Source organism: Clarias gariepinus, chromosome 3, assembly GCF_024256425.1.
Source record: "Clarias gariepinus isolate MV-2021 ecotype Netherlands chromosome 3, CGAR_prim_01v2, whole genome shotgun sequence".
NCBI lineage: Eukaryota > Metazoa > Chordata > Actinopteri > Siluriformes > Clariidae > Clarias > Clarias gariepinus.
In genome coordinates, this window is record NC_071102.1 from 20,907,290 (window position 1) to 20,929,938 (window position 22,649).

Below are 22,649 nucleotides of genomic sequence, written 5' to 3' on the forward strand. Positions count from 1 at the left end.
TTTTTGAAGATTAATTTTAAAAGATAATTGAATTGTCGGATCCTGGGGGACATTTTGGGGACAATGTGGAATGAATGTCTTCGAAAAAGCTAAGGGCTTTCTGTTAATGATTAATGAGGTGTAGAATAATCAGTCCTGCTTCTAAAAAACTTCATCCAGCTGCTCCTGACCCCTCCCCCCTCCTCCGCCTCCTCATGCTCATGTGTTTTAATCCCCACACACCCAGCACATTCCAGCACTGAGGCCCAGTTTACTGCGCTGCGTTTCATACCCCCCCACCCCCTTCCCTCCCTCCACATGTCTGCTCCCAGCACATCCTCCTCACGTTCCACACATCCTCAGCCTCTCCCACTCCGGCTTTCAACTTCTCCATCAGACGAATGACATGATGATAAATAACAGAGGGGAAAGGGAAGTTTAGCAGTGTTGTGTTTTACTGTTGTCACCAGAAGCCTGCGCACGACTGCAGAGGATGTACGCTGGCGTTGCTCCATCTCAAACAAACAGCAGCTGAATACAGTATGAACGAACGCTCGCTTGGATAGAGATTTAATTTTGGCTTTGTTTGATTTTTCTCAGCATCCTGGTCCTTATTGTGAATCTCTACTGGGAGGAATACACCATTCTCCTATACTTATATCATTTAAACCTCTTTAATTTCCTGCGAGTTGTCTTGTGAATAGAGTGAGTCAGTAACCCAAAAATAAATCCCTTCTTCCTGTTTTATGGGGCTGCCGAAAATGTTTATCTGCGTGGCCTTGGGAGGTAAAAGAGTAATGTTTGCTCTTCAAACCCTTTATAACGTTTGCACAAAAGCAGCACTACCACCTTTGACTCTGAGGAACCCCCACACTCTAAAGGACACGGATGCATGCCTGAGTCCCCAAGTGACAACAGCCATGCAGCCATGGCAGCAGCAGGAAGCGCAGAGTGGGTGTAGCTTAAGTGAGGGCCCTCTGTCCAGAGACGTGGTCATGTCAGCTGTTCAGACCCCAGTGTCTCATTGTACTCAGCTTTCTGTCCTGCCAGCGGATACCATGCCTGCATCTGTCTCCACTCTACTTTTTTTTTTTTCTTACAAACCTCCGAAGTTCGGGACTCAGACACAGTCTCAGTGTTTAAGTCCAGGCTAAAAAACTATTTATTTAATCAAGCATTTTTATAAATAGATTTGTCTTGGGTAAAGGGGCAGATCTGGGGACGTAGTGTGTGGACGTATGGTGAACTGGTAGAGTATTATGGTGAACTGGTATGTTTAGATGCTGTCTTCCCCACTCTCATTGATCACTCAGGTTTGTTGATGGTAAAGTGATTGTTTGCTTTACATCTCAGTTCCCCCTCGGATGTCGGTGTGTCCTTCTGACTCCTCCTTTTTAATTATGATGTTATAGTTACTCCTGCTTGAGTCCCTACTCGGCACTAAATATACATTCACCTTTATATATTTCGACTATACAATTCGACTATACCGAATTGCCATCTCTCCTTCTCCTCTCTCTGTCGAGCTACACATTTCTCTCCTGAGATGCCAGTGATTCAGATCCTCTGGACCTGTCTGACTCTGGTGTCCTGATTCTGGTTGGAGATCTCGTCACATGGACGCCCCATGTGGTCTGCCTGGGATGCATGTGGTGACTGGGGACGGTTCCACTTTTCCACAAAGACTTTCCTGTCCTCAGCTGATGCAGATAGGCTCGATAGTTCAGGACTGGAGTTTCCTACAGTCTACCTGAGCCTCCAATAATGAACTGGACTCCATATTCACTTAAACACACCTCCTTTTATTCTGAACTTCCAGTCTTGCACAGTATGAGTGCAGATCAGATCAATCCCTGCTATCTGTTATCACCCAGATGAGGATGGGTTCCCTGTTGAGTCTGGTTCCTCTTAAGGTATATTCCTATTACCATCTCTGAGTTTTTCTTTGCCACTGTCGCCGTCGTCCTCGGCTTGCTTGAAACAAACTAATTCTTTTGATTGTGTAAAGCTGCTTTGCGACAATGTCGATTGTTAAAAGCGCTATACCAATAAAATAAAATTTAACATCTCAATTTTTTAACAGTGGCACTAGTGTGTAAGAGACGCTTAATCTGAAGCTTGCAGCTTTTTGTTATAGCACTGTCTTCAGTCTAGTTTTTACATGTGAGAAAAATGTTTTACTTGTTAAATACCCGCCTACCCCCATTGCTCGAGCTTTGTATGGCCTAAACTTTGGAATTTGAATTTGATACTCCTCCTAGGGGATTTATGGGATCGCCACGATACCGTGCCAAAATAATCTCAAGACATAGATTATGCAAAATAGCAAAGGGATTTTTGATATCTCGAACGTTTCAGTTGTGGCATTCCCTTAAACTTATGGCGAAAAGTTCCTGATGACTGTCTAATTTGTTTATTATTACTGTATATAGTTATATATTATGTCATAATGGTATTGGTATTTTCCCTTTAAATAAATGTGCCCACTTTCTTTCTGGTGCACCCGGGTAGCGATGGCGCATGTGCTTGGGCCCGATCATCGCTCGCTGCTTTGCACTTATACAATATATAACTTGTCCTTTTTTTTGTTTTTGGTGGTGTTTCGGTGGCTGTAGTTGCTGTCACCAATTATAATTATTTCGGCCTTGTGGAAGTCCAACTACATTTAAGCTTCAAAGCTGCTATCATTCTAAAAACAATATAAACACAGCTGGTTCTTTGTTTGTTTCTTTTCAGTTAGTGTCTACAATCAAAGCTCAATTTCTGTTTTTAGACCAGATTTATTTTATGTGTTTATAATATCTGATGTTTGAAGGGGGCACGATAAGTACTGTTTATTTAAACAAAAAATCACAAAGTCTCTTTAACTCTGGGACTCAGATATGGGGCTCCTGGAGTGGAGTTCACTGGACTTCATAAGGAAACTGCTACTGTCACACAGATGCACTTCCTCCATGGACAGGTAACTTCATCCACTTCATCATTTACTTGTTAAGGGTTTAGAGAAGATGCAGCAGTTTATCCTGTTCAAGGAGTGGCTCAGGATGCACTTTTTGGACCAGGTTCGGTTTGTAAAAAAAATGAACCAAAGGAAGTATGTTTGTATCTATGCATGTAAAATTATTTGTAATGCATATATACATGGAGTTATTGGGCCAAATATTATTTCTATCACGTTTAAAATTAGAATGTGAATGTTATCTTCCATTTGTTACAGCCACTTTCCATCACGCTGTCCTTCAGGTTTGCTTGTTCCTGATTAAAAATAGTCTGACTTTGGTGCCAAATGTTGATGGATAATGAAGATATATAAAAAAAAAATAAAAAATAGTGCTGCAATTTTTAGTGTTTTCCCCTGCATAAAAACGATCAATCAATAGGGGTAATTTTGGCAGTGACTTGATTCCCGTTCTCACAATGACAGTTTAAGTGAGGCAGCATAAAAACCCAATTTAAGCAACGTCAATGAATCTTACCGTTCCACTCGTGATAGTGCGAGACCGCTGTGTCTCTAGCCAAGCATGCAGATCGATGCACGAGGTTCCACTTCCCGAAGCCTAGAGATGAAGTGTATATTGTTTAAAAAAAAAACAAAAAAATTAACAGTGGGTCATCAGGTTGGTTTCTATTTGGTGGAATAGTCTTAATATAATAATTTAAGTCATTTACTAATTTTAAGCTTAGCCGCATACACCGTTTGATAAGAATAATGTAAAAATCTGTTTCATTGCCATAAAGAACAACAATTTTATTTTATTTTTTTAAAACACATGAATTTTGAACTTCTAAATATTGACATGATTGATTGAATGCTGCACAGGCTACAGGATAATGACTATAATTTTGGCAGATTAGAAGGCGGTTCATGGCACAGAGACTGCAGAATTGCAGATTTTGGTTGCTGTTAAACGATCCTGCACTCCTTATTTTAGGTCAGTAAATTAGAAAGATGAGAGAGGCTAGAATTTCAGCTTTTTTAATATTGCAGTTTTCCCCTTAAATATCAGCTGCAGAAAGAAGAGTAATTATTTAAATTGTGTGTGTGTGTGTGTGTGTATTTGTCCTGCTGAAATTCTTTCCAGAAATTCAATTCAGTCTCCAAGTCCATAGTCCTTTGTATTTACAGGGGAGGATTCTGTCCCTGCTGGATGATAACACGCTGCACCTCTGGGAGATTGTGCAGAAGGGTTTGTGCTCCCATCTCGAGGAGGTGCGCTGCTTTAGCCTCCCTGGCAGGCCTGGCATCGAGAGCACCAGGTGATGCTTTTACTCCTCTTACCCATCTGAGCTCTTTATTCAGCTGTCGAGGTGTTAGTCTTCATGTTGGTCTCTGTGTGAAATGAAACCGTTTGAAGGAAAATTACAGCATTTTAAAACTGGTGGAGAAAAGGGCGTTTAAATGTTCTAATTCATCTTAAAGACACCGGCATGTTTATCTAATATAAATGATGCGTATCTTTATATTATTGTTTATTTATGGCATACAGACTCGCTAAATAAGTTCAGTAGCATCCATAACTTTATATTACATGCTTTTACATTTATTTATAATTTATTGTGTCATATAGAAGAACATTTTGAGAGTCACAATATGGGTCATAGATGTTTATCTGCTCTGTTATGATGGTTGTGTTCGCCTTTGCTGCTGTAGTGCGACGCGTGTGACTGTCCTTCTACCGAAACTCAGCTGTGATCTCTTGGCTGTGGGCACTGAAGGCGGTGGGATTCACTTCCTGGAGCTGCCTGCTTTAACACTTCTGAACAAGTCACTGTTCCAGGATGAAATCATGCAGAGGTAAGAATGTAAAACGGGCATCACTAAATAGCGGGGCGCGATCTGGATCCAGACAGATCTGATGGTTCTATTTTAACCCTGATGTTTTTCTGATCAAAGAGAATAATGAATTATACCAGTAATCTAGCGCTTTTTCCCTCAAGGTGGGTGTGGCTTTAATTGTCACTCAACAGAGCCAATCAATGTGATAGTTTACCGTGTATATACAATATGCCGAAGAAACAGAAACGAAAGTGCGACACAGCATGGCATACGAAAGGAAAAGGAAAGTAGACTATGAAAACGGAACCTTCAAAGATGAATAGAAGGATCGATGTATGCTTACATTTACACTACATACATATCATGATGCATCTGAGCAGTTAAGGGATTAACTTGGTGGTCATGGGCTATGAACCTGGGACTTTCTGAAGCGTAGTCCAACACCTTAACCACTGTTTATTCTTCCTGCAAAAAGTTTAAAACCAGTTTGTCTCATATGTTCCTAAACCGTGGTGATGGAGCAACCACATTCATTTATAGCTCAGCAGCGTGCAGAAGAAGATACACTAAGGAATTGATCAGTAAGATTGTTTGTATTCCATACAAATAAGAGGAAATGGACACAGCCCTTAACACTCAGACTGAACTGAAAATTGATGAATTATTGAAAAGCAATAGAAATGTTAAATTGTTTATTTTTATAGACTTTCAATGACTGCATATATATATATATATATATATATATATGGAGAGCTTTTTTTTATGATTTGTTTTATCCTCTCCCCTCTTGCCTTTACTGCACCTATAACAAGTTCTGCAATGTATGAAGAAAATAGTTTAATAGCATTTTTTCTTTTTTTCTACGATCATTAGAAATTTGTGTTAACTTGAACACTTTTTTTTTTATCCGGCAAGCAAATGTGTATCTTTTGTTCTTACGTTGGTGGTTTGGACACGTTCCAGCTGCCTGCGTCATAAATCGAGAAACTAGGGACACGTCAGGCCGAGAGAACTTTACATTGAAGGGTAATGAACTTGCAAAGCACTCTCTTGTTTCCTCCCTCGATTCGGCCGTGTGCTCCAGGATAATGCAGTATGGCGTGTTTGTGTGGTCGAGTTTTGCTCAGGGCTGAATTTCTTCGTCTGCCTCCACCTGTGGTTGTTCGGACCGAGGCTTCGTGCAGCACTGAACTCGGCTATGATGGAGCCATTATGCAGTTTTACATTCCGTTTAAGTAAAATGTCAAGAGATCTGATGGGGCGTTGTATGGAATTTGTCTAGACGGATAAAACTTTGTAAAGGCGTCCAAAAGTTTCTTTGCATTGCTACACTTGATAGTTTCCCTCCCAATTACCTTTTGAGTTTGGAGGCTTTTTTTTTTTTTTTTTTTTTTTGCCAGGTGGCTATAATGAAGCCTATAAAAAGACAGAAAATCACACTTGTCTCTTGCTTTACCGTTCAAGCAGTTGTTTAAGTTAAGGCAAATTACAGCTTTCCCAGCACCTCGTTGTCAGCGTGTATGCTTTATCCTGTGCAGGAAGACACCATGAACCGCTCATTAAACAAGCACAATTTGGGCTAATAGGCGGCTTCTCTGAGCCGCTGCTAATAAGTATGTGTCAGCCAGGAAACTGGAGAACAGAATGCTTTTGTACCGTTTGCCAAACACCCCAAGTCCTAGTAGAAGGGGCATTTAAATCGGTCACTGTGTGCTGCACAGGCACATCGCTAGGCATCCGGAGGACACTGGACTCCATACAACAGTACTTAAAGTCTCTGTTTAACTAAGGCTGTGTTCACATTACAAACCACGTTAAAAAAAAAAATGATAAAAAAAAAACAAAATTATATTTGCCTGTCAAAACAAGTTCACATTCATAATTACAAATGCTTTTATCTGACTGTAAAGTGGACACGCGCGTCTGTGCATCATCTGGGTTCAAACTCATCCTAGTTCAATAATTTCAAACCATGTATGCCATTCTAGTAGGAAAAAAACATGCTTTAAATTCGACTCGGACGGCAAGCAGTTAGTCAGCTGTATTTGTTGTCGTCTTGAAGAATGAAGAATTCCAGACGCCTCATTTTAGCGAGAGCTATTGCTAGCACTGACATCAGCGAGCACCGCGCGCATGCACAGAAGCTAAGAAGTTGCGCGGATTTTTATCTTCCTGTTCTCGTTCAAGTCACATGACTGTCCATCAGATGCGTATCCGAACGTATATGGAACCACATAAAGTGACTCAGATCTGATCTGAAAAACGTCAGATCTGTGCGTTTAGACGGCCTTAAAAATCAGATCTGTTTCACATTAGGGTTGATTAAAAAAAAAAATCGGGTAAGTAACTTGACGTGGTGATCATCTGTTTGTGTTTTGATCCTGAGAGTTCTCTCTTCTGCCGTGTATTAATTGTACATTCTCATAAACGCTTCTTCAGTCCAGATTGAGATCTCGCCTTGTCCTCATTTCTAACACATTTCACTCAATCCATTTTAAAACCACTTTTTAACACATTGTGTTAAATCCTCGAGCTTGATTAATGTAATTTTACAATATTTGTATATTTTTCTGTTTATTGTAACTAGATTGAAGGCATGTAGTCGTTGCTCTACACGTCTCGAGGGATTCCGAGGTTTTTTGTTTTACATGGGAAACGCTGACCGTGTGCTTATAGTTCTTGTCTACGTAACATTTGTCTCTTGTGGATTTTAGCACCAAACCACTGAAATCTCGCTCTACTCCGTCTCTTCCAGTCTCCTCTTGCTTTCTTTCACTTTTGTGGGTGTGTGTTAACCTTCTTGTGGCTTTACAATGCGCATTCCTCCGTGTGAATCTGTGCCACAGCCGTCCCCCGGTCTCTGATTGGTCAGGATTTCAAACAGTGTAAGCCAGTCTATATTGTTTGTGTTTGTATAGAAGCCCACAAACCTTTTTATGTTCATTTTGTTTTTATAATTGCAAACAAAATGCATTGTCCAGTTTCCAGGACTAACCGAAACACTAAGGATGAAACTGGGACTTCCCCGGGTGGGAATGTGACTCCGTGGTCTGTATGTTATATATTTTGAAAGTGTGTGGAATATATGAATGAGCCATAATGCTGGGAGCTGCTCGTGACCTCAGCCGAAATATGCAGGACACCTGGAGGACGGAGGGAGGAGAGAGGAATCTGCATGCTTTGATCTCCCTAAAGAATCTAAATCCAAAGGAAATCTCAGACTTTTGCCAAGCATACCTTTTCTCCCTGGTTTTGTTTTGCTTTTGCACTTGCGTTTGCTTGGAGATTGTTGAACCTCCACTAAGTTGATCATTTTTCTCCCTTTACTAAGAGTGAAGGAAAAAATGTTTCTTAGATACTTGTTTGTAATTTTTGTTCCATCCTTATCTGCCCCATTTTCCAGTGTACCTGATAGCTACAAGTGTGGGAAGTCTCTGGGGCCGGTAGAGTCGCTACAGGAGCATCCACAGCATCCAGACAAAATCCTCATCGGCTACAGTAGAGGCCTTGTTGTGCTCTGGGACTTTCAAAGCCGGCATGTAGACAATCTCTTCCTTGGAAAGCAGGTGTGTGTGTGGGGTCAGAAAGGCCAAAATTATTACCAATTTCCAACACTATAATCATATTTTTGCACAAAAAAATATATAATTTTTTTTTTTACAAAAGACATTTAACCTCACTTAACCTCAATTCATGATTCCTCTTGGAACCAGCTGCTTTAAAAAAAAAAAAAAACTGAAAGCGGCTCCCTTTTTTTCGTTACCGTTCTTGATAACATTCTTGGGACCCATGGTGCTGGGTCTCCACTAAATCTTACACAAAATGCAAAAAACAAACAAACAAACAAAAAAAATCATAAAGTCGCTTTGCTTGGGTTTCCACTGATGCAAACAAATTCTGGTCTATACAGTGTTTGACTTCTTTTGTCTTCCTGTCGTGTGTGTGTGTGTGTGTTACCCGTACAGCAGTTGGAGAGCTTGGTGTGGGTCCGGTCTGGGAACAGTTTTGTCAGTTCCCACAGTGATGGTGGATACATGGTGTGGCCTGTTAGTAGCAGTAACCTGTGCACCAGTGACCCCGTCTCCTCCACTATACCCTATGGTGAGCAAGTGCTTTTAGTTTCCTACAAGTTAATGTGTTGTCTGTAATAAATGTATTTAAGTTCAGGTCCAGTCACTTTCTAAATGCTCTCCTCTTGTATATATTTTTTATTTCTACTTTGTACATATTCATATCCAGGTGTGTTTGTGCATCTTAATTAAATACTCCGAGTACCCATGGTGGCAGTTCTCTAGACCAAATAAAATCCAAGGCTTTGTATTGATGAGTCAAAACCTTGACCACAATGTGAAGATGCACAAACTTGTAAAAGTCTTCAAGACCACGTGAGACAGTCCTGAGTTTGAGTAAACACCACACCAGAGTTCATTTAAAGCCAATCAGTGCGACGCCCGAACGCAGCGCATGTGTTTAACATTCAGTAGGAGATGTTCTGCATTAAAAACTATCCTTCTGTAAGCAATCCTGATTGGCCGTGCATATTTTTGGCATTGTATCACGGAAAAAAGTGTAAATTGTTTCCATACAGTGGAGTTAGTGTTGGAACGATCTGGATGTTCAGACTAAAGCAGTTTGACATTTGACCTTAATGCTGAAATGTTTGTCTTATGGTTCAGTTTTGTTGGATTAAGGCTTCCTGTGTCATTGGTGAATTATAGATTATAGATCATATCTTTAAGATCCACAGTTTATATCAGAAAAGTAATCATTTATCAAATCATGCTCCGAGTGCGTAAATGGTGAAATCTTTGCCTTTAAACTATAGCGACAACCTGGATAAGATGCACGTTTCCTCGTCTCTGACTTGTCAACTCCAATCGCCGTACAAGTTACGTAAGCGAACCTCTTCTTGTAAAACCCCGTCCAGGTCAAGTAGCACTTTGGTGTGTTCCCGTCAGGACGGTCGGTCGACCTCGCGCTGTTTTAGTGCACACATAATATTGCGGTAAATTTCTTCTCCAGATGAACTAGAAGAACTCTTATAAAACGCTCCTGAAACATAGCCGAGGTCTAAATGACATGTTATTTGTGGTTTTACTGCTATTTTCCTGGTTAATGTCCACCCGAGGGTTTATGATGGTGTAGGTTCTCATGTGAGTCATCCAGATGTCTGTGTTTTTTGTACATTAAAATCTGCTTTCTTTCTCTCTCTTCCTCTCATGCTCTCTCTCTGTCTCTTTTTCTTTTTGCAGGCCCGTTTCCCTGCAAAGCTGCGAACAAGATCTTGTGGAGGACCACCCAGTCGGGGTGTGTGTCAGCTCTGGGCAGCAGTGGGTGAAAAGCGAAAGCTTCTAATCCTGCATGTTTTAGCTCTGCTCGTTTGACTCAGGAGGATCTCCTCCTCTGTGCCTTGTGTTTGCTCTGCAGGGCTCCGTTGGTGCTGTTTAGCGGCGGCATGCCTCGAGCTAGCTACGGGGACAGGCACTGTTTAACCATACTGCAGGACAGCACGCACGTGACCCTGGACTTCACCTCCAGAGTCATCGACTTTTTCACCATCCACTGCACAGATCGAGACAAGGGTGTGTTTTAATGTCTTTTAATGCAAAGATTCCCTTTTTTTTTTTTTTTTTTTTTTAAAAAATACTAAAGTTTTTGTTCCTCTAAGCATTCTAACAATCTTTGCTTCCCGTCACGACGTCTAGACTTTGATGAGCCTTCAGCTCTTGTCGTGCTCCTGGAGGAGGAGCTGGTGGTGATTGACCTTCAGACACCTGGCTGGCCCACCATTCCTGCTCCTTACCTGGCTCCTCTGCACTCCTCTGCCATCACGTGTTCCTACCACATCGCCAATGTGCCAACCAAGCTGTGGGAGAGGGTGGTGAGAGCTGGGCAGCAGCAGTGCTCTGTGCAGACGCACACGGTCAGTCTGCTCTAAACTGCAGTAATGTTATATGGAGGATGAACTTTTAAGTCACAGAAGCGATAAGATCACGGATCAGGCCTACCCTGGTTGTTGTTGCACATTTTTTTTTCATCTGTATACCAGCTTTCAAAAACAGGAACCATACATCATTACATTTTTTATTGTATAATCCTTGGAGAAATACATTCTTTAAGATAGTTTTTACTTGTTGAGCATTTCATTCAGAGCTAAATTTAGAAATCAGTGGCATTTTATTTTACAAGGATTTAGACTCTGAAAGCGAAAGTTTGTCTCAGACAGATGCCGGCTGAAAATGCTTACAGCATAAATGTTACAGTAACAAACTATTATTCATATCAAGTCCAACAGCTCTAGTCTTAATATAGTTTGAGTTGTTTTAATGTTCAGACTACACTGTGTTAAATCCGCAGTGCAGGAATTTAATATAAAAGCCATCAATAACGCATAAACTGAAAGAAGAGCATATGATTTTAATGTGCGTTACATTAGAGAATATAAAGTGTCAGATACGGCCGTCTAATTCGAGGATGCTGATTTCCTGAGGCTTAATGTATAAACGTTTCTTGCATTTAAAAAAAATAAATTATTATTATTATTTTACAGAAATGGCCAATATGCGGTGGAAAGAATTTCGCACATGAGTCAAAACAGAAAGAGCTGCTGCTAACCGGGTAAGAGCGTGTTGGGTGTTTTGTTGTCCTTCGAACGCTTAATAATTCATCTTTAGGCATACACTTCTGTTTATCATTTGTTGCTTAATTCACTTTGAACAAAAAAGCCAGCTTGAGACCAGGAGTGAGCTGCTGATCATGTCTGTCTGATCAATCATTCTTTTTAGCTATGTATATAGTTTCGTTCTTGCTTGCTTTTTTCTTTTATCTATCTATTCTTTCATTTAATCTGTCTATCCTTTCTTTTCATATGTCTGTCCATCCTTACCTTATACTGTATATCTGTCTTTCTTTCCTTTCATCTAACTGTCTGTCTTTTCTATCTATGCAGCTTTATTTTTTCGAACACCTGTCTATCCTTTCTTTTACTTTTTGTAAATCTTACTATCCTTTTATTCCTATTCATCCTTTCTTTGTGCTTTCTGATGGTCAGTAGAGTAGTGGATGTTCTGACCATGCAGATGAAAACAGGGAATGATTTGTTGTTTCTCGCTGTTTGTGTTTGTCTGAAGGCACGAGGATGGCACCGTACGCTTCTGGGACGCCTCAGGAGTGGCACTGAGACCTCTGTACAAGCTGAACACGGCCAACATCTTCCAAACCGACTGCGAGCACAACGACAGCCTGACCCAAGCCTGCGAAGAGGAGTGGCCTCCTTTCCAAAAGGTCAGGGTCTAATCTCACACATGTGGCTTTGAGTCTTCAATAAAGAAGACAAATTCAAGAGTGTAAGACTTTAACCAAGTAAAATGTGTATACATTTTTGTGTTTTTAATTTATTATTATTTGTGTAAAAATCTGGTTTTCTACAGCATCTCCGTGTCTGGGGAAGAAACTCTGAACTGCAGTCTGCCATGCATCTCGTGTGATACACAGTGCAGTGTTATTTGCTTTTTTTTTTCTTTCTTTTTTCCAATCACTCTAATTAAAAGCAGACTGTCTGAAGCCTGAGATGTTTCAGCCCTAGACCAAGACCGACCGAGCGAGCGCATTCCTGCCCTGGATGGCACGGCTGCCTTGCACAGCTGCCCTGCTTGTTGTTTTTATTTCATTCCTTTGTGTCAGCCGAGCTTGTTATTTACGATCAGAAACAAAAGGAATATCATTCATCTGACTCTGGATGTTTGGAGTCTGGATATGTATGTCTGGTTAGACTTAAAGAAATAAGGGTTATGTTTTTGATGGTTAAAAAGTGTGTGTGTGTGTATATATATATATATATATATATATATATATATTATATATATATATATATATATACACACATGTTATGCAAGCCGGTACCTTAACAGGATATTATGTTGTTTATGCTTTTCATTTATTTACAGGTGGGCTGCTTTGACCCTTACAGTGACGACCCCAGGCTAGGAATCCAGAAGATCTGTCTGTGCAAATACAGCGGAAAGCTGGTGGTGGCTGGTACGGCGGGACAGGTAGACCTCCTTCTCCACTTAAATCAAACAAGCCTGTATTTTAATGTACACTGGCCAAAAAAAAAAAATTATTCCTTTTTTTTTTTTTTTTTGCTTAATGCCGCCATCTTGTTTCTTGTTGTGTGTGTATGTTGTGTTCTCCCATTATCAGATAATTATGATAAAAACTTCACAATTGTATAATGTGAATAAAAATTTTTTTCCCCTTTACTCTTTTCAGGTGATTGTGATGTACTTGTGTGACGAGAAATCCGATCACATGATCGACGTGATCACCATGGACCTCCTCCAGGACCGGGAAGGTTTCACATGGAAGGGTCATGACCGGCTGCCGGAGAAGTCTGGCTCTGTGGTGTTCGCGCCTGGATTCCAGCCTGTAGTTCTCGTGCAGTGCATGCCCCCTGCGGCGGTTACCGCGGTGACGCTGCATGCCGAGTGGAACCTTGTTGCTTTTGGCACCAGTCACGGCTTTGGTCTCTTCGACTACCATCGGCGTAGCCCTGTGCTGGCAAGGTAACGCTACCACTACTGGGGCAACAAGGGAGACCTTCACATTTCTGTGCAGAGCAGTTAGAGGTCTTTAAATCGTTGTTTCTAGAAAACTCGATTTGTTTTAATAAAGAGAAAATGACTATACATAGAAAAGGTAGTCAGGATACAAATAAGGAATTATCAAAATAAGATACAATCAATAACCTCCTAGTAATAAAGAACAATTATTGTGACCCCTCCCTCCTCCCTCCTCCCAGTAACAAAAAAATAAATCAATAAATAAAAAAATAGACATTATTTTCAACTAAGCAGGGGAGTATATGTTTCCATGTACTCAAGAAAAGAGCTCCAAATCTTAAAGAAGCTCTTGGAAGATCCCCTAAGTGCATGCCTAATTTTTTCCAGTTTGATAAAGTGAAAGATTTCTTTAATTCACCTTGAGTGGGTAGGTGAGTCGGATGATTTCCATTGCATTAGAATCAAACGTCTAGCCAGTAGGGATACAAAGGCCACAAAGTCTGCCTTGTAACCTAGGTGATGAACTGGTAAGGCAAGTACGCCGAAAAGTGCTGTTATAGCTACAGGTTTTGCTGTCCCAACTACCTGAGATATTGTTTCAAATATTTGGACCCAATATCCATGTAAACTTGGGCAGGACCAGAACATATGTGTCAGGGTAGCTGGACCCTGATGACAACAGTCACAGATAGGACCAACATCAGAGTAAATTTTGGAGAGCCTGACTTTAGTCCAGTGAACACGATGGAGTATTTTGCATTGGATCCACCCATGATTGGCACAAGAATGAATAAATTGTGTAATTTTTTTTTGTTATAGGTGTACACTACATCCTAATGACTCTCTGGCTATGGAGGGACCTCTCTCACGAGTCAAGTCCCTGAAAAAGTCACTCCGTCAGTCATTCAGGAGGATTCGCAAGAGTAGGGTGTCTGGGAAGAAACGCATGTTGGTCAGCAGCCCATCCAGTAAAGTAAGTGCTCTTCTGTCCCACTGTCTTTTAAAAAAAAAAAAAAAAAAAAAAAAAAACTGTACGAACACGGAAAATCAACAAAAATAGCAAAAGATTGAGATGGATAGATTGGCTCTATGTTAGAATAAAAGGGCGGAGCCACCAGATTTACCTGCTCTATGTAGTGAAAAATGGTGGAGCCACCAGACAACCTAATTTAATGACCTGAAAAAGCGCGGAGCTAACAGGCAACCAAGCTCAATGTAGTGGGAAACGATTGAGAGACATTGACCTCCATCTATATATCAGAAAGGGGTGAAGTCAAAAGACAAATTTGCATAAAAGGGATGATGGTACAGACAAATAGCTATTTATAATTATAAATATCATCAATAATAATAAGCATTCTAGTTTTTCTAATTGTGGCCTGCTTGTTGCACTGTATATCTGATCCTTTATCTAATTACTAATCCTGTCATGAGTTTATAATATGCACGCGCTGTTATGTCTCCGTTGTTCTTCAGGTCCAGGAGGCTAATGCTCAGCTAGCAGAGCAAGATGCCGAAGTGACGCCGGTGCAGAGACGGATTGAGCCCCGCTCAGCTGATGATTCGTTATCTGGGGTGGTGCGCTGCCTCTGCTTCGCCGATACTTTCCTTAGAGACGGTATAAGCAAATCAGCATTGCACTTTGCAAGTGATGCGTACAGACAGCATTCACAGATTTTCACCAAAAGGAGGGATTATAGTATAGATTAAGGTCTCAATTCCAAGTAGAAATTGAGAATTTGATTACTTTAAATATTCAAGGGCACCAGAAATATTTTGTCTAAACAAACAAACTTGATCATCTGTGTGGTTTTCAATTCAAGCATGTTTTTGCCGTAGCGTTTTTCCTTGACTGTTGTTAATTTGATACATTCATGATTTCGTGATCAGAAATGTTCATTCAAGATTCAATGACCCAAAATGATAATTAAAATAGTTCCATTTGTTATTGCATTTTCTTGTTACCAGGCTGCAACTCGTGCTTTCTTTGTTGTATGATTTTTTTTTTTTTTTTGGTTTGTTTTTCATTTGCAATTTTGCAAACTGAGTGCATTTGTGAAAGCCATAAGCTTAAGAATGAGCTGCTAAAAGTCCTTTTGGGCATGTGTTAAATTATCCCTAGTCATTATATATGTTTTTTTTTTTTTTTTTTCCCTTTTAGCATAACAAGAAAATCTGCCACCACATGGACAATTGGTTCAGACCAATTGAATACAGAGTAATGCAAATAAGATGTTGCATGGTGCTGAGTGAGAACAACTGCAAATGAAACCGTTGCCATCACGTTTCTTTTACGGCAGAATCTGACCCGTTTTGACATTGACCATTGAACGCAACATGGACTCTGTATTTGCATTTTAAATTTGGGCCACAGCGTGCCTTACTGTTTACAAAAAAATGCAAATACATGTTTTGCAGTCGAATTGAATTGTATCAGATTATGTGCATGCATTAGGGGAAATAAAGTCGAATTAACATTTGAATGAGGTCTGGGAAACTGCTCTTATACTTGTACTGTAGAAGGCTGCAGAGACTCACCCATACTGGAGTGTTTTACTGAAAGTGATTATACTGGAGTTGGACGCATGTCAGATCTTTGTCTGGACCACACACACCCAGGCCATTTTGTCTTCAACATCTGCATGTTCTTTTAAATCAGGCGCTTGCACAATCCAGGTCCAATGGTTATCTGGCAGGCGATATTACTCCAAGGAGAGATTCCATACAATGCATTATTGTTCGTTTAATGCGGTGAATCAGTCTGATGTGTAATCAGTCCAAATTTATTGTTGTGTTTAATAGTTATTGTTTTTGGATGTTTATACAGTCCCAGGGTCATATGATTCTGCTGGCATAGTATTAAAGTTCGAATGAACACGTAGGGGCACATAATAACGTCCATCTCTTTTAAGTGTTGGACTGTTTTACTCGAAAAGACACCTAAAGCTTTTGCGTCCTGAGGAGTAATTTTTAATTTGATAATTTTTTTTCTTTTGCCTTCCGTTCAGGAACGCATCACGGCCCGACCATGTGGGCTGGGACAAATTCAGGCTGCGTCTACGCTTACGCCTTGGACGTGCCTTCGCAGGAGAAGTTCTCCGAGCGAAGTGTGGAGGCTTTGCTGGGGAAAGAGATCCAACTCATGCACAGAGCTCCGGTCGTGTCCATTGTCGTGCTCGACGGCAGGGGAAACCCTCTGCCCGAGCCCTACGAGGAGTCAAGAGACTTGGCCAAAGCTCCGGATATGCAGGGCAGCCATTCGGTCCTGATCGCCTCTGAGGAACAGTTTAAGGTGAGATGATGTCGGACATGGAGGAGGACGCTGATGAGTACATATAGCCAGGGAAATGAAGTTAGTAAGTTTCTGTAGTTCTGATTAAAAAATTATTTTTTGGAGTACAATAAAACTTGAAGGTTTCTACAATTTGGGACTCCATGCAGTAATCATAAGGTAGTCTGTTAGACGGCTGGGGAGACCATGGGGTCTTGTAGTACTTAAAATGTATGCAACATAAAGCAAAATTCAACAACAGAATGATTCCAGAATATTAAACACAACACCACATCTGTATAAAGTAACAGATTTAATGCCCCATGAAGAATGGTGTCCAGAAAGGATAGCTTTTGATCCTTTTCCCTTTTGATTGGCACTTGGTTACAACCATCATTCAGCCATGCAGCTTTCCTCCTGTACTATTTCACTTCAGTGCCATGTGGCAGATATTTGTTCAGTATCTCATCAATACAAGATCGGACTACAGTGACCCCTATCTCACTGGAACTTCCATAACCACCAGAATGTCATTAAGGTCCTGCAATGCTTCATATTGTGGAATAAACTTCCCTTTCTATACAACCTAGCCAGTTTTATTTTTTTATATCCCTAGTTGTCATCACATACACAACTCGAGAACTGTAATCATGTACATTGTTCTGTAATCACGTCCCCGTTTGTTGCAGGTGTTCACTCTGCCGAAAGTCAGCGCAAAGACCAAATTCAAGCTGACTGCTCATGAGGGCTGCCGTGTACGGAAGGTGGCTCTGGTGAACTTCTGCAGTGCAGCTTCTGAGGACTACAGTGAGAACTGCCTAGTGTGTCTGACCAATCTGGGAGACATTCACGTGTTCAGCGTGCCCGCGCTGAGGCCGCAAGTGAGATACGACTGCATCCGCAAGGAGGATATAAGCGGCATTGCGTCCTGTGTGTTTACCAAGACTGGGCAAGGTGACAAGCTCATTAAAACATATTCTTATTTTAGAAGGGGTGTGTGTGTGTGTTGGTGTGTGGGCTGTTATTGCTGACGGTATCTTGTCGTCGTCCATTGACAGGGTTTTATCTGATCTCACCTTCGGAGTATAAACGTTTCTCTCTGTCTGCGCGGATTATCACTGTACCTCAGTGTTTAGTAGAGGTAGACCGGCCTCTCGAACCTTCTGAACACGAGTAGGTCACAAAAGACTTGTAGATTATTTCTATTATTAAATGTCCAACCAGCATAGATTTGTTTAATTCTCTATTACGCAACCTTTCCAGTTTGTGTACACCAGGACTGCATCAAGCTAACGGCACATACAAGACCCAATCACCAGGAGGGAGCAAATCTTCAGAGCACGCAGAAGGTGATACAAATCTCCTAGTACATGGTGTGTGTACGTTTGTGACACTACAAGAATGTTGTGAAATGTGTTGCAATATGTTGGGAAATCCATGTAGTTGTTGTAGTTCAGTGCATTAACACGAGTTGACTTGTTTTGTTTTTCATTTCTCTAATATCAGGCATGTTTGAGGAAATGCAGAGTGCTTTATCCTCTCCTGGCCTGGATTCCCCAAACAGCAGTGCTGATATCACGCTCGACACAACAGGGGAGCTCACTGTGGAGGATGTGAAAGATTTCCTAGTGTGAGTCCTTGGCTTACAGACCACTTGTGTGATCACGCTATAGTATTGTATTGGCGTGAAGCACACTGCAGCATTGTTTTTATTTTTCACTTTCTTTTTAGGATTGTGTAGTGTATCCAATCAATATGGTTGTTTTTACTTGTGCAGGAGTGTGGATGAGGCCGAGAATAACCTGAGGAACATGAGCGAAGAGGACGGACGACTACCAAGGATTCTGATCAACTGATGGGTGTTGACATCTGGAGGTGAGTTCGACTTAAAACTGAGACCTTCTCTGTTGGATCTTTTTGATGAGTGCTCTTGCTTATGGATGGAGATGAGGGGGGGGGTTCGATTCTACACTGACTGGGGGAAAAAAAAGGTCAAACACTCTAAGATCATTCAGTCACATTGAGCTTTGATTACAGAACACAATATGGTGGCCAGTTCGTGCTCCCAGAGCTGCTCTTTCACATTCTGAGTCCTGAATTATGGCTGTACCATCAGGGAAGAAAACCTCCATAGATGTGATAACCTGGTGATTCAGTACATGCAGGTGGTCAGCTGACTTCATTTTATTGCCTCATAACGTTACTGAGTCTAGACCTGAGTAACTGATCAACCCCAGATCATAACACTGTCTCTAGAGGCTTGTACAGTGGACACTATGCATGATGGGAGCATCGCTTCATGTCCTTCCCTTCTAACCCTGACACGCCCATCAGTCTGGGCTCATTAGGTCACATGACCCTGTTCCATTGCTCCAAAGTCAAATTTTTATGCTCTTAGCAAACTGTAGGCTTTTGTTTCTGATGAGTCTCATTAACAAGTGGTTTTCTTAAAGAGACACAGCTGTTTAATCCCAATCCTGTGAGTTCTCATCACATTGTCATAAAATTCTCTTTCTTTCACTATTTAACATAGATCTGGTTTCTACTGTAGTTTTGAATTTTTTTTTATCATGCAAAAAGTGTTGATTTCCATCCACGCTTTTTTTTTATTCTCTCCAACTGTTTCTTCCACAAAGTTAGCGGTATAAATGTATTCATCTAGGTTTTGATCATGTGTTGAAGGGTTCCTATCCCAAGTCCAGTAATTTTAAATCTTCTGAGTTGTTTTCCTTGCTTGATGCACCCAAATAATTTCATCCTTCTGAAACGGTGGCTTTTTTTTTTGGCCAGGCATTGTATTTGGGATCTGAACAATGATCTGATCTCTAACTATGCCAAAAAGCAGTTTGTTGTGTCTGTGATACACACAAGATGGCAACTCCCTGTTGTTGTTGTGCATGAACAAACATTTTGTTTATTTTGGCACACCGTTAATTAGGAGTGCAGCTTCTTAACCCCCACCCCCCCGTTTTTGATAAATGAAATGCGATACAGCTGTCGGGCCACACAGACGGAAACAGATGGCGCTTACAAGACCGGCTGAAATTAAACAGTCTTGAATGCTGTATGTTGTAACAGAAGTTGACTTTTACTTTTACCTAGCTCAAAGCCAGACTGGGCCATGTTCTTACCCCATCAGCGTTAGTGTGGCTCAGTGTTACAGACTGCAAATGCTGGCACTCACGAGAGCATCTGCCTCTCGCGTTCCTTCTGTCTCCTTCCTGATGTCCTACAGGCGTCTGCTTTCCTCCCTTTTAAATCCCGCAGACGGGTTTATTGCTGCACGATTAAAATTATCGTCTTTATTAAACAAAACATTCTGAAGTTTTCCTAGACTGAAATGGTGATTTGCAGTCCTTTTGATTTCAACAGACTTTAAAAGGGAAAAACTGTTTTTATGTTTCCTGAATCTGGATTTTTTTTACCCTGACGAAGGTTCTGTTTGTAGAGAAACACAGTCTGCTTCCTCCTAGTGGACGTGTTGGGAAGTGCAGGAGAAATGTAGGAAAAAACAGCGATATAAAAGGCTCCAAAGTCTTTTAGAGCGGTAGGAAGATCTTAGCCTCCATCATATAAAAGGGGCAGGTAGTAAACAACTGTTTTTTTTTATTATTTTTTTTTTTTTATTAATGACTATTCTGAAATGATCTGTCCAAGTAAGATGGTGGCGTTTCACTGCTGCTTTTGATGTGGTCTACTCCGCCCAAGATTGCACAAATAATTGTTCAAAGTGAAACATTTTACTTTAAAGCATGATACATTTGCTCAGAGATGAAATAAAGCAGAATGCATGTACAAGTCTTCTGCAAATTTTATCTTCGACTACCTAAATCCCTTCTTTTAATGGCTGTGCAAATTGCATGGAGCGAGGTCAGGACTGTACAGGGGACGTGGGAGTACTGTTAACTCCCAGCTGAGTTCCTGTAATCTGCAAGGGGTGCAGTGGGCAGAACCCGATCATACATTGTCCTGCAAAAAGAGAATGTGTTTGGTAAACAAACCAGGCAATTTTTCATTTTAAAGAAAAGGGTCTTTTTTTAAAGGAGTTCCTGGGAGGCCGCGGCTTCAGAGGAGTATACTTGGCATACTGAGAGAAACTTTCTACCTTGGTGTCCAAGCACTAGTGAAACACTGGGATAAGTGCATTAGTGTAGCGGGGGATTATATAGAGAAATTAAGGAAGTTTTTACTCTCAAGTTTTGTTTAGACTTAAACACTCCTCATAGTTCCCCCTTATTTTATGCATTAGAAATGCGCATGAGAAGCCTGAAAACGGGAGAAAATTACTTAATGCCGTTTTTGCTTTCTGATTGGCTAGGGAAATGCACTTCCTTAAAAGGGAGTTCAGGGAGCTGTTCAATTAACGCTACAGACTCTAAAATTGTGAATTTGGAAAAGGATTGAAATGGCAAGAAAATCAAGCATGCTAGAACGCATGATCCGAGTCATACCCTTTAAATTAAATAAATCTTTTTAAATCTTGTACAAACTTGTTTAAAAAGGAGTTTATTATGTGACCTTTTAAAAAGACTGAAGCTTTCACTATGCTGTGAGAAACGCATTTATATTAATTAGATGCATTTTTAAGCATCATGTTCTGTGAACACACTCACAGGTTTCCACCCACACTTGATCACAGTCAAGAGCTGTTTGGATGCTTTAGATTTGGAGAGCAAGTTTTCCAAATTGCTGCACTCTGTTGCATTTGAAGTGGCTTTAAGATTGAAATATAATTGGACTTGAAAAGACTGATGTATTTTTTTTTCTTCTTTCTAGTGCTTACGTTTTTAATGACGTTGTGTTTCCAGGGCTGGTGGTGGAAATTCCCTTATTATTTGCAACTGGACCTTGATGAGAAGAGGCTTCAAGAGGCAGATGCTGCACTCTTTCTTTTCTTTTCACTCTTTCGCCCTTGTCCTCATTTTCTTATATTTTATTCTCAGCCAAAAGATCTGTGTGGTGTACAGCCTCCCTTTCTTGCTCTCTCTCTCTCACACACAGAGTTTTCCAGCTTGCAGGAAAGTGGCTTTGGGAATACATGCACTGACCACATCTTCGGTATTTTTATTTTTTTTCCTACTGCACACATTCCTTTTTTTTGCCCTTGTTTTATGATGCCACTTTGCTTATACTTTTATTGTTTGCCAGTAAAGGGGCATGACGTGAGTCTAAAATGTTTGTTGCTTCTCAGCAGCCTTATCAATGCTATCATTAATACTGTGATGGTTTCTAACCACGAATCAGGAGGCCATTGAAAAGTTCAGCTTATGGACCCTGTGGGTTTGATTTAGAATCTTGTGGCTTTCCTTTTTAATGTCTCATGTAACCACTTGCCATTGTAAGTAACATTTGATGATTAACTGTGAACTGTAGTATCTGAAGGAGCATGGTATAAGTATTAATCATTAATCAGTGAGTTTCAATTACTCCTGTATACTTGTAACCATATTAACAACAATGAAGGAACTAATAATTATGGATTTTTCCGTGTAACATTTGATAGAATAATTTTATACTGCCTATAAATTTTGTAAATTTTTTTTTTTTTTTTTAGATTTATTAAATAAAGGCTTTCTAACAGCATTTCAGGGTGATCAATCAACATGTGCGCTGTGTGTTAATGAAATAAAGGCGATTTATATGGTTGACGCGATCTCGAGTGAAGTTAATTTAAAGTACAAATGATGAAAAAAAATCTGGTGTTTTGGGAAAATCAAGGGTTTGTGTGTTCCCCTACCAAGAATCGAAAAAAAAGTTTTCCATCACATTTTTAATACATGGCTTAATAATAGCTAGAACTTGTTGAATTTACTCTGCCCTCATGTGTGTTTTTTCACGTGTAATTCCTCTTTTTAATATAGCCACAATCTCACTAATGTAGTTATTGATTTCTTTGTGTATATTTTTTCTTTACTATAATGCTAAACCTTACACCTAGCCTATGAATTTGTATTTAATTTGTGTTCTTGTGTAGAAATGTACTTGTAGATATACCCAATGCTAATGGACTCTGTTAATAAAGTATTTACTTATTTTAATCGAAATTTGAGCATCTGATCTA

General features: G+C 40.4%; 1 protein-coding gene across 1 annotated transcript in view; it reads left to right on the forward strand.

Moving 5' to 3' along the window:
- Window positions 1-22,632, forward strand: part of llgl1 (LLGL scribble cell polarity complex component 1) — a 38,889-nt gene extending 16,257 nt beyond the window's left edge. The window contains exons 3-23 of the mRNA XM_053492351.1: window positions 2,860-2,941; window positions 4,106-4,236; window positions 4,631-4,774; window positions 8,160-8,322; window positions 8,722-8,857; window positions 10,009-10,063; window positions 10,184-10,338; window positions 10,462-10,679; window positions 11,307-11,374; window positions 11,887-12,040; window positions 12,703-12,807; window positions 13,028-13,320; window positions 14,137-14,290; window positions 14,794-14,935; window positions 16,326-16,609; window positions 17,278-17,542; window positions 17,647-17,761; window positions 17,852-17,937; window positions 18,095-18,218; window positions 18,366-18,463; window positions 21,397-22,632. Coding sequence (XP_053348326.1) covers window positions 2,860-2,941; window positions 4,106-4,236; window positions 4,631-4,774; window positions 8,160-8,322; window positions 8,722-8,857; window positions 10,009-10,063; window positions 10,184-10,338; window positions 10,462-10,679; window positions 11,307-11,374; window positions 11,887-12,040; window positions 12,703-12,807; window positions 13,028-13,320; window positions 14,137-14,290; window positions 14,794-14,935; window positions 16,326-16,609; window positions 17,278-17,542; window positions 17,647-17,761; window positions 17,852-17,937; window positions 18,095-18,218; window positions 18,366-18,444 — 2,953 coding nt within the window. The 3' untranslated portion in view covers window positions 18,445-18,463; window positions 21,397-22,632. The remainder of the gene's footprint in view (window positions 1-2,859; window positions 2,942-4,105; window positions 4,237-4,630; window positions 4,775-8,159; window positions 8,323-8,721; window positions 8,858-10,008; window positions 10,064-10,183; window positions 10,339-10,461; window positions 10,680-11,306; window positions 11,375-11,886; window positions 12,041-12,702; window positions 12,808-13,027; window positions 13,321-14,136; window positions 14,291-14,793; window positions 14,936-16,325; window positions 16,610-17,277; window positions 17,543-17,646; window positions 17,762-17,851; window positions 17,938-18,094; window positions 18,219-18,365; window positions 18,464-21,396) is intronic.
- The last annotated feature ends 17 nt before the right edge of the window (window positions 22,633-22,649 follow it).